Source organism: Balaenoptera physalus (assembly GCF_965194825.1).
Source record: "Balaenoptera physalus genome assembly, chromosome: 3".
NCBI classification, from domain to species: Eukaryota; Metazoa; Chordata; class Mammalia; order Artiodactyla; family Balaenopteridae; genus Balaenoptera; species Balaenoptera physalus.
The window spans coordinates 56,815,952-56,832,937 of NC_138890.1; the positions used below are offsets into that span (position 1 = coordinate 56,815,952).

A 16,986-nucleotide genomic window follows, 5' to 3' on the forward strand; every position below is an offset into this window, starting at 1 on the left:
TTGGGCACTTACATTGTTTTTACCATAGTTATCAGGTTTCATAGCTATTATGTGTAACTTGACACGATAAGCACACTGCTGCCAAACCCCCACTCATTTGGTGCTTGTGAATATAGCTGAAAATAGGGGAAAAGTACCTATGCTCAAACCATAATTTCCTGGCACAATTCCCTATGACATATTTTAGCATAAAACCGAAGGGAAAGACGATAGCTCCAAGATATCAAAGCACAATTTCACTGCCATCATAAAAGGAGAGTTTTCTTGTACATTTGTGAAGAATGTAAAAGTGTTAGTGTGTAGACTAGCGTGATTGTCAAACTAATTAAGAGATATTGCTCATGATTAGAATGTTTTTCCCTTTTTTGTTCCAAGTTTAGTGACTGACATACTAGGTCCCAGGGAAGGACTGGGCAGCTGCTCCAAACCCACTTTATGTTCTATTATCCCTTGACCTGGTTGAAGCTTTCTACTCCTAATAAAGCCAGCTTAATGACTTTAACAGAGGTCAGCACATTTAACAAGTACTCAATTTCCTTTAATATGCTTTTCTGGAGCCTATCATGGGGGGGCGGGGAAGGGTGGTGGCGCCACGGGTATAACACCAAAAAAGAAAAGTTTCCCAAAAGAAAAGCCTACCTGACTAGCCATGAAATTGACTGATATTCTCAAAATCCCCAAGGGGCTTCTGCAGGATACCAAACAAACAATAAGGAAAATTTAATCATGTAACAATTTTCTTGCTTGGCTTCTCATTTGGGGCAGGGGTTGGAGAGGAAAGAAAATCCAGTAAACACAGTAATTGCTTTCACGTACAGAAGCAGAATTTTAGTAATATCTTTATCTAACAATTCATTCCTAAGCAAGTAATTTTTAATGCTCATATTCTTGTATTCTATTCAAATTTGACAGTAATATCTCTTTTGGACAGGAAAAAAGGGAAACATCAGAAGAAACAAGAGAAACTAGAATTTTTTTCAGTAAGATCACTAAGTAGATGAAGCGATAGGTTATTGCATATTGTTGGTAACTAGAAACTCCGCTTCCTAGATAATGAAGCTTAAAGAGAGTACAACCATATAATTTATCAGCCAAACTGGAATATTTTTGAAAATGAAAAGGGGACAAAATTAATAATTATGTTGGAAAAAAACAGGCATAACATAGGACAATGGGGCTGTCCCCAGCAAATCAGGATATAGTCATTCCACCTAGAATTCTGCAGATTGTACCTACATCAATAAACTCTAAAATTATTTGTAAAAGGTGGTAAGTTAGATAGTTGCATGAGCAATTTCAGAAATTCTTTGATGGAGTAGAAAACCTCAAAGGGTAGCTGCTTGTTCCTCTCTAGCGTACACTCCTTGGTTTTTTGGTTTGTTATGTCCTTTTGCTACTGTTATTTTTGTTTGAAGGCAAGTGTGTTTCTTTTTATCTGTTTATTTTATTTTTACTTGTTTGTTTCATTGCGGGGGTGGGGGTGGTGTGTTTGTATGTGTGTGCTGAGAGCCTCTTGCACGCTTTCACCCAGGCACTCGGTCTACTGAGTAATTCTCGCTCTCAAACAGCAACTAACGATCGCTGCGCCGGCGCCTTTCTGCCTCCACCGCTAACTAAGCCGCCGGAAGCTTTTCCCTCTTCCCATTGGCCCGCTGCTGGACCAGTTGGTCGATACTGCGCATGCTCCGTATCGTAACCTCTTCCCCCGCCCCACAACTCTCTCCATTATCCGCCCCGGGCGGAAAGTCGCTAACACGCCTGCGCGAGCGGGCGTGCCCCGGAAGCAGTTCTTTAACCTGCTGACACGTAGCAACGGGGCCAGTACGGGGTCCTTAGTTGAGTTTGGGGGTTATTGGAGGTTGCCGGAGCTGTCGCCGCCACCGCCTCCGCCGCCGCCGCTGCCTCCGCCTCCGTGTTTGGTGAGTGCCCAGTTCCGTGGCGCACTGTTCGGTTTCTCCCCGCACCTGGGCAGCGCGGCTTGTTGCCGCCTCTCGGCACCGCGCCCCGGTCCTTTCGCCCAGACCCTCCCTCCCTTTCGGGCCTTGCTTTGACGAGGCCCCTGCAGGAGTCTGCGCTTTTCTGGCCGGCCCAGACCTTATTTTGCAGGAGGCTGTCGTGTTGTCAGCTGTCCAGAGGTGAGGAATCATCTTTGTTGTTGTTGATATTTTAAGACCCCACGGAACCCCTCCTCCCACGTCCCTGCCCCGAGCCCAAGGCATATCAGCTCCTTGAAGTGGAGGTGTCTTCCCGGGCCTCGACTTAGAGTCTAGACATTTCTTTAGCACACCCCACCCCGACCCATCTTCCAAATGCTGCCCCCCAGAATTTTGGAAGAGTTACTTGCTGCCTTCTGAGGGTATTTGCTTAAGTAAAGTATCAGGACCGAATTCAGGAGGACCTTGGGCATAAGCAGTCTTTGCCGTTTCTTTTTATTGCAGATCATTTGCAATGTCAGGCTTTGACAACTTAAACACGGATTTCTACCAGACAAGTTACAGCATCGATGACCAATCACAGCAGTCCTATGATTATGGAGGAAGTGGAGGACCTTATAGCAAGTAACTTTTCAACTTTGCCCATTTACTTAGTCGAGATTGCCTTGACAGCATGTACCCCGAATGTTTGGTTCTGCCTAAGAGTGAATGTGTGAACATGTTCCGTATCAGGAACGTGACTTTTCATAATCTTTCTACCTCCGGAGAGATCTGTGACACTGGCTTGGGTTGGAAGTGATTGCCCTATTTATTTAGGGTTTGGTATCTTATGCAAAATTTTCAGGTGTGCCATGAGTTGAAAAGTAGATTCTTGAAGAACCTTTTTCTAGTGACAGTATTTGTACATCATTTAAGATATGGATAGAAGTTTTAAGTACCTAGAAGATAGGCTGTTTAGTCCATAAGACGAGTTAAAAATGAAAATCTTTTGACAGCTTGTTTAGTAGCTAAATCAGTCCAACTTTCAGACTTTATGAAGCATTAACTGAAAGCACTGAGTGACACTCTTGAACAGTGTAAGCTGCATACTATGAATCATCAGGTGGTTTTCATAAAGCAGCTGATAATCACTTTTATTACTCCACACACCAAAACTTTATGATCAGTCAGTACACACAAATTGCCAGTTACAGACTGAAGTGAGGGGGCCTCAGAACCTTTCATCCATGAACTGTTGAAAACACAAAAACAAAAATCTGTTCTTTTTATAGTCCGTGGTGTTTGTGGCAAAAAACTTAAAGCTTTTTACCAATCTGCTCTAGGACATCATATTCTTAGTTTCTTAGGTCCTTAAAGTTAATCTTTTCAGCCTGCCATCCAGTGAAGGCGTTTCCTGTATCAGGCCTACTTAACCTTTTTTAGACGGTCCAGGACCACTTTGAGAATCTTAGGAAAACTGGGGGCCTATTTCTGAGAAATATATGCATGCAGACACCCACAGTAACGTGCATATAATGTCCAGGCGGTTCGTGTGTTAACGTGATGTGCATCTATGGACTCTGAATTAAAAACCTAATGAAGACTGTCCCAGGATGAGGGCATGGAAAGGGTGCCTATCCAATCGGAAACATTAGTACTAGAATGTGTTTGAATTAATAAATCTGAATGAAAGTGCCCAAGAATTTAAAAAAGGAAAAATCAAATTCAGCCCCACAGTATCATTTGTCTTGTATAGGCTATACTTTTTACAAAACAAAACTCCTTGAATCTGCTTATTTTTTGATACATTCTAAAGCTTCCCCCCCCCCCCAAATTCAACACATTGGACAATGGGAGTGAGCATGTAAATAATGCTGGCTGTGAATCACTTTTTTTCTTTTAAATTCTCAATTACATACCATTGAAGATTTATCTCTTTTATCAGTTAATCGGGCAGAATTGGAAAAGTCATGTTGAGAAATTTCCAATCATTTATTTACCTAAATATGTGTTTCTTGTCATTGTTCAGTGTATGACAGGGCAGATGAATATAAGATTGGTCAGGGTGCTGCAACAGGGGTTTGGAAAACCTGTCTCTGTATGTGGGCCTGTTTTTAACCAAATGATATTGATGTTCGGACTCAACAGAATTATTCCATTTGGATTGCAGCCTCCTAGCTTTATCTGTCTCTGCCTTTCTTTCCTATGTTTCTTTCTTTCTGTCCATGTTTGCATCTCTTAAAGGTGTGACTTATCTTTTCTTTACACTTAGCATCTCACTTCAGTTCTCCACGGAGCAGAATATCTAAAGATATTCTCTTGCTAACTATTCTCACAATTCCATTCCAACCAAATTATGTACCAGTAAGCATTGCTTCTGTACTAGTGAAAAAGTTTCATTCCAGGTGCTTATATCAACATTACTGCCAGTTAACGAATGTGAGTTTATAGATGATGCTTAGGAAAATAAGAAGCCTAATGTGTCAGCAGTAATGACTGGGTTTCTGAACTTTATTAAAAAAAAAAAAATTGAACTCCTCTATATGTACCTATGTGTGTTGTTTCTGTAATCTAATGACATTTTTATGTCCATGTCAGTTTATCAAATAACATTTTGTTTGTTATGCCAACTTGGTAACAAGGATCAGCTAACTTTTATCTCTCTATTGATGAAAATCTAGGTACAGATAGCATCTGACTTGGATTGTCTTCAAATTTGACTTGACTTATTATTAGTCCCTAGTTCTACATTTGCCCTATGAAGTCAGCTTTAACATTTTGCATAGTTTCCACTATGGGTACTGTACATTCATACATTCATACAACAAAAAATAAACACAAATAGTAAAAGGCCCTTTGATCTCAATCTGTCATATTGGGCAGGTTCCACATTGTATTCTAGATATGCCTATAAAATATTCAGTAATACCAATTACATATTTTTTAAAGTCTTGAAAGCTAGTATTTTTTCATCTTCCGAAATAGCCAATAACACCTTTATGGACTGTGTAAGGATTTTGATGAACTTAAGTAGTCAACCAAGTATATTAAGACGCTTTTTGTCTCTGTTGTTGATAGTGAGTGATTCTGAGAGTATTGGTTTACATCTGCTGCTTTTCCTGCTGTAAAAGTGTTGATTTCGACTGTAAAGGTCATGTCTACCATGCGGTGTTTTAGTTTAAAACCAACAGGAGTGAGTCAGGAATTTTCCTGAGCAGATCCTGCCAGAAAAGAAAAATTGTAAAATTCCATGGTGTTGTCTTTGTCACCTTGTATCCTGAAGAAGGAATGATGGTGCCACCTTTAAAGCTCTTATTTGTTTGCAGTGTTTCTTTTCCTTACATGAAATTTATGTGTCTGTATCACTGCTTCTGAAGTGTGGCCTGCAGACCCAGAGGGTTCTTGAGACCTTTCAGGAAGACTTTAAGGTCAAAACTATTTCTGTAATAATTCTAAGATGTTATATACCTTTTTAGGTGTGTTGAGATTTACACTGATGTTGCAGAAGTAATGACTGGTAGAACTGCTGGTATCCAAATATGAGGCAAGACAATGGCATCAAATTGTTCTAGTAATAATTGTATTCTTCATCACACACTTGTTGGGGGGTGAGGGGAACCATTTTCACTTAAGGGTGCCCTTGATGAAGCTGTAAGAATTATTGTTTTATTAAATGCTGATCTTGACAACACACATTTTTAGAATAGTCTGTGTGACAAAATGGGAAACAGTCCTAAAGCACTTCTGCTTCATACTGAAGTACAATGATTATCTCTAGGAAAAGCCCCTGTGCAATTTGAGTCACAAGTTGATTCAGCCACTTTTTTGTGGAAACCATTTTTATTGGAAAGAACATCTGACAGACGAACTATGGTTATTCAGACTTGAATAATTTCTCAAAAATGAGTGAAGTGACCTGTTATTTCAAGGAAAACAATTGACAGTACGTGTGGCCAATGATCAATTTCAAGTTTTCAGGCAAAAATGAGGATTTTGGAAAACTGGTATCCATCATTGTGAACTTGTCAGCTTCCTAATAATTAACCATTTTCTGATGAGATCAGTGGTGATATTAACAAATCTGATTTTTTAAAATTTATATATATATTTTATATTAAGTGTGTCAATATTTGGAAGAGCTGCATAATTCATACTGATATTTTCTAAATGGCCAATGCATGGTGTTACAAAATCATACATGAATAATAAAGGATCCAATTAAAGTATAGGACAGATCAGTTTATTCTAATACAACAGAGTTCATTAGCATTGTTTCTATTTCCATGTTGCAAGTTAAGTTTAAAAAACTACCACTTTGCTTTGCATTTTGATATATCAAAAAGAATATTCGCTCTGTGCGCACGGCAAGATGAAGATGGCCGAACAGGTGACCAAGTCAGTGCCGTTCGTGTGTCTGGGTGACATCTGTCAATCACCCATCGCAGAAGCAGTTTTCAGGAAACTTGTAACAGATCAAAACATTTCAGATACTTGGGTCATTGACAGTGGTGCTGTTTCTGACTGGAATGTGGGCTGGTCACCAGATCCAAGAGCTGTGAGCTGCCTAAGAAATCATGGCATTAACACAGCCCATAAAGCAAGACAGGTTACCAAAGAAGACTTTGCAACTTTTGATTATATACTATGTATGGATGAAAACAACCTGAGAGATTTGAATAGGAAAAGTAATCAAGTTAAAAACTGCAGAGTGAAAATTGAACTACTTGGGAGCTACAATCCACAGAAACAACTCACGATTGAAGATCCTTATTATGGTAATGACGCTGACTTGGAGACTGTCTACCAGCAGTGTGTGCGGTGCTGCAGAGCCTTCCTGGAGAAGGTTCGCTGACCCGGGTCCAGTCCTGCTGTGGCCTAGGCTCGTCCCACAGGCCCGCATTCTCAGTCAGGTGTCACAGTGTCACCATTCCCTAGCCAAGGCTGCAGCCCTTTCTTCAGTTGACTCACTATTTCTTACCTTAAAAAATAATTGTAGATGGAAATCGGTTGTTGTGTTTGGCGGAAGAATAAATAAAAATTTTTGATTCAGACAGTTTATGGGGTAACTGTTCTTAGACTAGTTGAACCTCCCACTTTGCCCCAGTTACAGAAATAGTGGAACAAACAAAATAGTAGAGCAGCAAAATAGAACATAATGAAGTAAAACATCACTGTAAGGCCTGTCAGCATCTGAGCCCATTGGCACTTCCAAGAATCTGCACTACCTCTTCCCTCTGTGTGGATGGGGCCCCTGCCCTGCACTACATCTTGATGTCAGGGCCTGGTGTCCAGAGATGTTGGCGAGAAGTGTTCATATATGCGCAGAGTGCACACTTGTGCATTTACAGGACAGGAAGGAAGAAGATTTGTGGGATTAATCTTCAGCACCTTCACTCCTTAGTTTGTGTCTGTCTAGTTGATTTCATAAGGAAGTCAGCTTAAGTGTTCCCGTTTGAACCACTTGCCTCTGGAAATGTAATTATGTCCGGGAAGAAGGACGCTTGTGTGCTGGTTTACCTTAGGGTCAGTTTGGGGACCGCCTCTGCTTTTACATGCATGTAATTAACCTGAATGTCAAATATAGATCAGCTTAGGTGGGAAAAAAATAATAAGTGGGAAAAAGTCCTTTTATGTTGGAATGCTTAAATATTGATATGTTAAGTATTCTTTCATCAGTGCTTAGTTTATAGGCAAATATAGGTAATTTCTGTGCACTTGGAGATACCTGATCTAAAATTCACATGAATATATGTCAGAAGAGATTGTTTTCAAATAAACTGGGGAAATTACAAAAATACAACTAAGGTTAAAAAAAAAAAGAATATTCATGATAATCTGAAAAGGTTATTAAAATACTGTTTTCCAACTACAGGTCTGCAACACTAGATTTCCTTCAAATACTTCAACTAAAACAGTATATCACAACAGAATGAGTGCAGAAGCAGATATAAGAATTTGCAGCTGTCTTATATGAAGCCAGACATTAATGAGATTGTCAAAAATAGAATACAGTGCCACTTTTCTCAGTAATTTTTTAAAATAATTTTTTCATAAAAATGTTTATGCTAATATGTAATGGATTTATTGTTACTTTAAATGAATTAATAAGTATTTAAACATTTCTGTTTTAATTTCTAAAATAATAAATATTGATAGATATAACCCACATAAAAATTTTTAGGAGTTCTCAATAATAAATTTTAAGAGTATAATGGGTTCTAAGATCAAAGACTTTGAGAACCACAGGTTTATGTCATTCTTCCTGTTTTTTCTATTGCATACACATTCATATTCTCTCTCTTTCTCTCTCTGGAGAGAGAGAGTATAAAATACAATTTGTTTATGCAGATTGTAGAAACCTCCATATGGAGCTTTTCTAGCTCTTTCATAAACTCCAAGGTGGATTTATGATGCATCCTAACAGAGATCAACGCAATAGCATATTTTACTAAATCAGAAAATGTGAGTTCTTGTCCTAATTCAACCAGCTAACCCTGTGGAAACTCCGTGTGTGTGTGCGTGTGTGTGTGTGTGTGTGCGCGTGTGTGTGTGTGTTTGTGTGTGTGTGTGAGAGAGAAAATAGTAATCAAGATACTTGCATACCAGAACGACTGGGGAAATGCATGTATAGAAAAAGATATTATGGCTGTCTCTGTCAGGTAGGATTTGAGGGTAATTTTTTACTACAGTTGTTACAAGAGCTGGCTATTGGAATTAAGAAGTCTAGTTTTGAATCCTGGCACCACCATGGACAAACCATTTTAACCCAAATATGTTTCCACATTTTTGTAATGGAGAAGATGATAAAATTGACCTAAAGAATTGTAGAGAGAATATTGTGAGATAATTCACATTAAACACTTAAAACAGTGCTTTACGCAGTAATATTCAAAAGGTTATTATTTATGTTTCTGGAAATTTTCAGTAGTTAATATATACCCATATATTACATATGACATTTTAGAATGAATGAATTTCAACAAATAATAAATATACAGAATTTTTAAAGGTGCAAAGGTACAAAAGTTTATAACCTGAACATTAAGTCTTCTCCTGTCTCCGGGTCCCTTTACCTATATAATTGTGTATATAATGTACGTGTATATATATACACACATGCACATAGATACGCATATATATTCTAAAAAGCATAGTCACAGTGGGTGTATATGGTATATACTATTCTGAATATTAGATTTTTTCTTCCCCACTGAATATTTCTTGATTATCATTTCTTACAAGTACAGACAGAACTGCCTCACACCTTTAAAAAGGTGCAGAGTAGTCTGTGCCTATATCACAGTGTAGTTACTGATAGCTATTTTGTTTTGGTTTCTACTTTTTGCTATTAAAATAATGCTATAGTGAATTCTATATTTTATAGCTAGAAAAATAAATAGTATTTTTTTAAGCATGTATTGGACTAGCGTGGTAAGTCATGAGAATGAGAGCTATGTGTAGTTGAAACTTCACCTTTGATTTGCTTTTAATCAAGATGTTCAGTTAATTTAAAAATTAAATTTAATTTTAAAATCTCAAATAATAATGAGGTCATTAGAGTTTTTATATTTTTCAAAGGGGAATTAATAAATTTTTAAAGATAATTAGACAAAAATATCTCTAAGGCTTCTCAGCTCTCATTTTTAAAGTATCTTACTTTTACAATAATTACTTTACTTCCTTATTTCTTACCATATAATTAGATTAGTCCCATTGATAGATAAGTCATATTTTTCTGGAACATGGTAAACAGGTCTTTAAAAGATATTGCTTCAATATTCTTCTGTCCCTGTTGTTTTCATCACTAAAAAAGCCATGGTAAGGTTTCCTTCTAAAATGCAAGATTTGTTATAGTACATAGCAAAGGAGACAATAGGTATACAATTACTTTGAAAAATTAAAAGCACTATATAGATGCAAGGTGTGCTAATAATGTTTGTTATATTCAGAAAGCTTTCACAAAAAAGAAGCTTGATATTTTCCACTTTTTGAAATTGATGGTTGTTCTTGAAGAGGTTTACCCACTTGCAAAAAATAACATACTACAGAGAATAAAGAAGAATGATTTTATACTCATTCATTCTCATGGAGAGATCTGAGTTACAGTGGAAAATTAACGTAACATGCAGTACAAAGTCTGTCATCCTGAGTTTTTATTCATAGTCTTGGGCATAAATTTTATTTCACAGCTATCTTTATGTATGCTCACTAAAGGGGAAAATACAAGAAAACGTTTACGTTTTCATTTGTTGACCTCCTGATGTTTAAAAGCTTAATAGTTTGTGAAATTATGCTTAAGCACTGCATAAGTGAGTTTTAGCATCATCAGGAAAATTCTCTATAAAATAGAGACAACTTATTGTAGATAATCAGCTTGATCTTAATAATTAATTTCAAGCACCGTTTATAAAAACTGGCAAAGAGATATCCTGGGAATTGCATGACTAAGATTTTCTTCCTGTCAGGAATATCAGTTTGGGGCGTTGACATAATTCTGAGAAATGTAATTTACTTTAATTGTAGACAGTACGCTGGCTATGACTACTCGCACCAAGGCCGGTTTGTCCCTCCAGACATGATGCAGCCACAACAGCCGTATACCGGGCAGATTTTCCAGCCAGCTCAGGCATATACTCCAACTACGCCTCAGCCATTCTATGGAAACAACTTTGAGGATGAGCCACCTTTATTAGAAGGTACGATTGGTTGCAACACTTGATAGTACTCTATAATACCAAGCTGGTCAGTGAAAATATATCTTAGTTTGGAGAAGTTACCCTTTTCTTTAAAAGAATAATATTGTAGAAAACAGTTTTCTACTAAAGTGACTCATTTTGAACAGAGTATATATGAAACCACATTGAGCCAGGAGGACCAGATTTTTAATAGATCTTTATAAAGTGATAATAAACTATGTCAGTATATGAGCAGAGTAACTTTTACTTCAGATTATTGATGAAATTCTATCAGTGGAAGAAATGAGAGGAAATAGCGTGGTATTGATTATTCTGCATGGAAATAAGCTGACAGAACTAGTAACATCACTCAGAAGTATGGTGTTTTTCAAATTGTATCCCGAAACACAAAAAGCAGTAGTTCTAAAGTGTTCTTTTTTTTGATCAGATAACGCTTTGAAAGCCTAGTGAAAGCTATGCATACTCCTCAGAAAAATGCACGCATATGCAGAGAGACGTAGTTTTGTATACATTTTCGCAGGGCCTCCAGTGTTCCTGAAGCCTCAGGTACAGAGTCCCTTACTGTTAACACTGTCCATACATTCTTTGCTATGCAGACATAGCAGAGTGTCTGTTTCATCATGTCCATACCCGTTTCTAACATCAGACCAGAAATTGGATATTTGTGGAATAAACACCATAATCGGTAAAGACTGGTATTGAGGACTCACCAAAGTAATATCGTCTGGTATTGCTAGGTCACTCTTTTGATATTGGTGGTTTCATTTTTTCTCCTGTTACAACGTAGATTCTGGTAAACTAAAAGTATATCACAAATCCTGATTGACTTCCTTATTTTCTTTTTCTTTAGAATTAGGTATCAATTTTGATCACATCTGGCAAAAAACACTCACAGTGTTACACCCACTAAAAGTAGCAGATGGCAGCATCATGAATGAGACTGATTTGGCAGGACCAATGGTTTTTTGCCTTGCTTTTGGAGCCACCTTGTTACTGGTAAGATGTTAGTTGCAACTCTCAGTGTGAGATTGAATGTTCCACCAAGAGCCTTTATTGAGACAATCAAGTCTTTGATGTGTCTTAAATAGTAGAGTTGTTTGAATTTATACCTATTCATTACTTCTCCATTGATAATAGATATAGTATATTTAGAAATCATTTCTTGTTCCACTAAGTGGTTCAGTTATTAGGGAAAAAATATTAATAAATAAATATCGTATGGCTTTAGTCTCTCATCAAAATTCCTTCTTTTCAAAAACTGACAAAATTTTTAGCTTATTGCTATTTTTAAAAATTTCATCATTGGTTGGTGTTTTGTTGTAGCAATGCTGGTCTTCTATATATTATTTTAACATTTAATGAATTGAAACATTAAAAGGCAACAGGTTTTAGTCCCTATCTCCCATCTCCCTAAGAATGTTAAAGCATATTGAAAATGAAAAGTTGTAAAGATAATTATTACTGTTTGTTTTATTTTATGTCGTTTCTGAATTAGAAGAGGTAAATGATGCAATGGATCGAAGATGGGCTTTTTAGTCAGAAAAACTGGGCATGAACTCAGTGCTCCTACTCTGCCCTTGAGCAAAGTCATTTCATCCTTCACCTCCCTCTCATAGATAATCCTATGCTTCCCACCTAACAAGATTGTTTTGGAGATTAAGCAAGACAGGTTATGTGAGAACACTTTGAAAAGTTTAAAGCACTGTACAAGTGTAAGGTTTTATTATTACTATATGAGTGCATTAGTGAACTCTGCTGAGCCCTTTTAAACTTCTATACTCTTACTCAAGTATTTACAAACAAATATTGATTCTAACAAAAATCCCAAGGATTTTGCTATTTAATGTAATCTGTAGAGACGTTCTCCCAGTTGAGTTTTATATGTCAAACATCTGACAAACCAGGAACTTTTTAAAGGCTTCTCTGTGGACTGATTTTAGTGATAGCATAATCTGAATACAATGTTTGTTCACATAGCTGGACTAAGAATACTAACTACAATTAAGCTAACGTTTACTGCCCTAAGACTGTTCAGTGGTGTCTTTTATAAGAGCAGAATTTTTAAGGTTTGTGTTTGTTTGTTTGTCAGAGAACTGTATAAAGCAACCAACGATTTGGAAAAACAATGGAAGAAGAAAATATATTCCATTATATTCCTCTTGCCCAGTTATTAACCACTTTTCTTGTCTCTTCCCCTCCTCACAGAACCCTGGCTTCCTGCTTCTCCTGGCTTCCTTTCTCCTAATTCCTCTAACACCCATGTAAAGTGAATAATGAGATCATTTCTGCTGTTAAAAAGATTTTAGCTACATCTGCCAATGAGAATAAATTGCTTCAGGGCAATTTTGGTGGAATTTGGGTACTTTCAAGTGATATTAGCTACTATCCAAACATCTGAATGGCTTTCCATCTTGTCTCTGTAGCTTACTTGCTTAAAATCAGCCAGATTTCTTTTTAGAAGTCTACTACTTTAGGTGATCATACCATGATTTTATATCTTTGTTGAATTCTATGCCAAGCTCAAATGGTAACTAGAAAATGAAAAACAGTATCTGTGTGTTGGGAGGTGGATATTTTAAACTTCTTAAGAAGGATATAAAAGCCAGTCTGCTCACTGTTTTACTTCTCTGTATAAAGGATAGGTACCTTTGTGGATTTTAATGCTCACAAATTGAATATCTTCTGTGAGTGCCATTTCAGGTGAAAGAAGCCAAAAATAACTATTTTGCCCTTAACCTGTAATCTTTTCTTTACCCATAGGCTGGCAAAATCCAGTTTGGCTATGTATATGGGATCAGTGCAATTGGATGCCTAGGAATGTTTTGTTTATTAAACTTAATGAGTATGACTGGTGTTTCCTTCGGCTGTGTGGCAAGTGTCCTTGGATATTGTCTTCTTCCCATGATCCTGCTTTCCAGCTTTGCAGTGATATTTTCTTTGCAGTAAGTGCTGGTCTTTATTTTGGGGGTTGATTGACCAATTCTGTGTAATAGGCTTTACCTCACCATCAGTTTGAGATAAATCATTGGTTCAACAACATCTTAGATAGTGCCTCTTATACGTGAGGGCTGTGTTGTATATTTCTCCGTGATGAATAATGGAAGTGAGAATAAGTTTAAAAGTCTTTTATACCATCTCTGCTTTTACCTATGCTAAAGAATTTAGTTTTTTGCATACTTAGCCGTGCCCATAAACAAATTGAACAGTGGTGATTGTTAACTTAAATACTGCATGGAAAAGGTCAAGTTGTTTAGAATTATACTTCCTCTCTCTTTGATATTTTTTATACCATATCTGACTTCTTAAAGATACCGGGCATATGCTAAGTGGATGAATAATAAACACATATTGTCTCTTTAGCAGCTTTTTAACTAAAAATGGAGCGTTCTTTTTATGGAAGAGGCTGTTACTAGCCTACCGTGTTCTCAGATGTACACAGCTTTAAATATGTGTTATTTTAAAATAATATTTTAGGTAAGGTTAAAAATAGAGGTGTAAATACAGCTAGTAAAATTGCTTCTCATGGCCAGTGCACAGAGGCTCTCTCAACAGTTCAAGCTCCTCCTTGTGGCTAGTGCTGGACGACCAAAGATTGAACTCTGTTACACTTAAAGAGTGAAAATAAAGGTTTAGGAGAAGAGTATATATCACCTATTTGGTAGTAGAGATCTGGCAGGATGATGGCCTCACAGTGTCCCTGCCTCACTCCTCTCATTTGTTAAGATTGATACGTTTACATTCAAATTTTACACACAGTATTTTCCACTGAAACAGCATTTTCTAACCGGAGTTAGTTTTGCTACCGGGGGACACTTGGCAATGTCTGGAGACAACTTCAGTTGTGAAAAACTGGGGGAGGCGTGGGTGCTACTGGTACTTTATGGCTAGAGGCCAGGATGCTGCATAACTTCCTAACGATGGACAGAAACACCCCCGCAGCAAAAGCGCGTCCACCCCAAATGTCAGTGCTGCCAAGGCTGAGAAATTGTGCTAGATTAAGGAGCAAGATGTGTTATAAACGAGCTTTTTATCACATGAAATAATTGAATTCACTGTGAGGTACATTTCAGCATTTGAAAAACATCTTGATTATTTCTGCGGATATCTACATGTGGATTTTTAAGTGCTTTTTTAAAACTTATTCTTATGTAACTAATCTCATCTACTGTCTCTCTCCCCTCCCCCTGTCTTTCCTTGTTGGCTACAGAGGAATGGTAGGAATCATTCTCACTGCTGGAATTATTGGATGGTGTAGTTTTTCTGCTTCCAAAATTTTTATTTCTGCATTAGCCATGGAAGGACAGCAACTTCTAGTAGCATATCCTTGTGCTTTGCTATACGGAGTCTTTGCCCTAATTTCTGTTTTTTGAACTGAATTTATCTGGGATGTGGACATCATTGGGCCAAATAGCAAAAAGGACTTCGAACTCTTAAATCGGACCAGCAAACTGCTACCGTACAGCTCTCGTGCAGATCTGATGTTTGACTCTTGGAGCAATGGAAGTAAATATGTATCTTTTGTTCATTTTTATAGAACTTTTGAATACTATATTGGGTTTACCTGCAGTATGACTAGGTTTAAATGTTTGTGCTAATACAAATAAGAAGTGCTATTTCTTTTATGTTCCTGCGGCCTTAGAAAAACAGCTCTTCTCCTTGCTAATTATATATTATGATGTTTTTGATGGATTTTTATCAACTGTGGGAAACTAACCACAGAGATAATAATCTTTCTTAAAAACAACCCATAATAAAGAAGACATAAGACTTATTGGAGAAGTATTTTTCCAAGGAGTTAGGAAATAAAAATAACCTGTATTCTCAAGTCAGGTGCAGTTGAAGCAAAAAAGTGATCCCAATGTAAAGTTTTATGAGTTTGCACTTCAAAAGTTTGACAGTCCTCTAAATTATCTCATGGAATTTTAGCTAAATTCAGCGATACAAGTAGTTCATAGTCTACCTTATTGTAGACGTGAAATGTGAACATCTCTTCAGATACTAGCATTAACTAAACCATAGTGACCTAGACTCCACATTAATGCTCATAATTGGATCTCCATGTTTCCCAGGAAAAAGAAAATCACTAACCTTTTTTGCAAAGAATATTTAAAATGTCACAGTTTCAGTATTGCAGTTATCAATGTAAAGTACATTTGATGCTTATTAATTAAAATTTTCCCAATTAATTTTAAAGTGTGTTGTTTGCTTTTGCTAACCCACGGGTCTCGGTGTTCCATTTTCTTTAACTAGGGTCTGGTTTTGACTTGTATTCCCAATTTATTTTAAGCTTTAAGAATAGTGGTCATCTAGTATAGAATCAAAATGTGAGATTAAACGAAAAGCAGTTTGCTTTGAGTTACAACATTATTTCCTTGTATTGAATTTATTTGGTTAATACTGTCATGTTCTCTTGTCAGAAAATCTGTAAGAAAACACCATGTCTTGTATATTGATGATTGGCTTTTTCTGGAGCCAGATTCTGATTTTGGACAAAACTCAGTTAAGTTATGAGAAAGGTGCCATACTGGGAGGGAAAATGTTGCTTTTTTTTTTTTTTTTTAAGAGGAGACTTTCAGACTAAATAAAAAGAAATGCCATGCTGACATATTCATGGTTCTTTTTTAGAGCTAGTGTTCAACCATAAAAGGTTAAAGTAATAAAACATACTTCTTACAAGAAGATCATGATTTCTAATCTCTGGAATTACATAAATTTGTTTTTCTTCATTAATATTTAATCTTCTGGAGGAATGCACTCACTAGTAATTAGCTATTGGCTGGGTTTTTAAACTTACCAGATTGTTTTAGAATATTTTTTATTATAATCCTTGGATAGTATCTTTTTTGCCTTTTTCAATTCATAAGTGTAAACAGTTCTTCCTGAGGTAAATGTAATGGGTGCCTTCTGTTAATATCCAGTTCTTCCTAATGAAAAGGGTGGATGATGCTTTGGGAATTAAAATCTCCCTCTGTTGGTTAGACTTAATACCATTGATCTTCAGCTAAATTCCCCTAATGGATCAAATTGTTTTCTTTTTTGCCTCCACCCCCAACAAAATAATTTTTAGTTTAAATCAATAATGTAGAGATTTTTGTTGTTGTCTTTTATTTAACCCCAAAATGATTAGTTGCAAAACTGTTTTATATTTATTCTGTCAAAACAGGTATACAGTGGAGTTGCCTTTGATATGAGTTGAGTTCCCAAGTTTGCTTGTTTACATGAAGAGTCATGCGTGACCAAAATTTCCCTTTTATAAAACTCTCATCAAAAATACAGTATATTTAGCCATATTTGTGCATACTTTAAAAACGGACATAACTGTGTCTCAGAAATACGATGTGGTAATGTTTTTCTCTAGCATCGGAATAGATTTCTGC

At 36.7% G+C, this 16,986-nt stretch overlaps 1 protein-coding gene and 1 pseudogene across 5 annotated transcripts; both read left to right on the top strand.

The window, feature by feature from the left end:
• Window positions 1-1,756: 1,756 nt before the first annotated feature.
• On the top strand, window positions 1,757-15,795 carry YIPF5 (Yip1 domain family member 5). Of its 4 annotated transcripts, none has more exons than XM_082456130.1 (6): window positions 1,757-1,919; window positions 2,439-2,558; window positions 10,437-10,609; window positions 11,460-11,605; window positions 13,370-13,551; window positions 14,817-15,795. In XM_082456130.1, the coding sequence occupies exons 2-6, from the start codon at window positions 2,449-2,451 to the stop codon at window positions 14,977-14,979; spliced, it is 774 nt and encodes a 257-aa protein (XP_082312256.1). In that variant the 5' UTR covers window positions 1,757-1,919; window positions 2,439-2,448; the 3' UTR covers window positions 14,980-15,795. The 4 variants fall into 4 exon arrangements, with proteins under 4 accessions (XP_082312256.1, XP_082312257.1, XP_082312258.1 ...); XM_082456131.1 differs by having other exon boundaries at window positions 1,757-1,912; window positions 2,414-2,558; XM_082456132.1 differs by lacking the exon at window positions 1,757-1,919 and adding an exon at window positions 1,987-2,135.
• Window positions 2,571-10,430, top strand: LOC309658040 (low molecular weight phosphotyrosine protein phosphatase pseudogene; annotated as a pseudogene). The gene has a single exon. The product of its transcript is annotated as a low molecular weight phosphotyrosine protein phosphatase pseudogene (transcript).
• Window positions 15,796-16,986: the final 1,191 nt, after the last annotated feature.

What these genes read in the sequence shown, in the direction of transcription:
- YIPF5 (XM_082456130.1), top strand. Translation starts at nt 2,449, where the DNA reads ATGTCAGGCTTTGACAACTTAAACACGGATTTCTACCAGACAAGTTAC. An exon ending in AGTGGAGGACCTTATAGCAA is followed by an intron (nt 2,559 to 10,436) that starts GTAACTTTTCAA and finishes CTTTAATTGTAG; the next exon opens with ACAGTACGCTGGCTATGACT. An exon ending in TGAGCCACCTTTATTAGAAG is followed by an intron (nt 10,610 to 11,459) that starts GTACGATTGGTT and finishes CTTTTTCTTTAG; the next exon opens with AATTAGGTATCAATTTTGAT.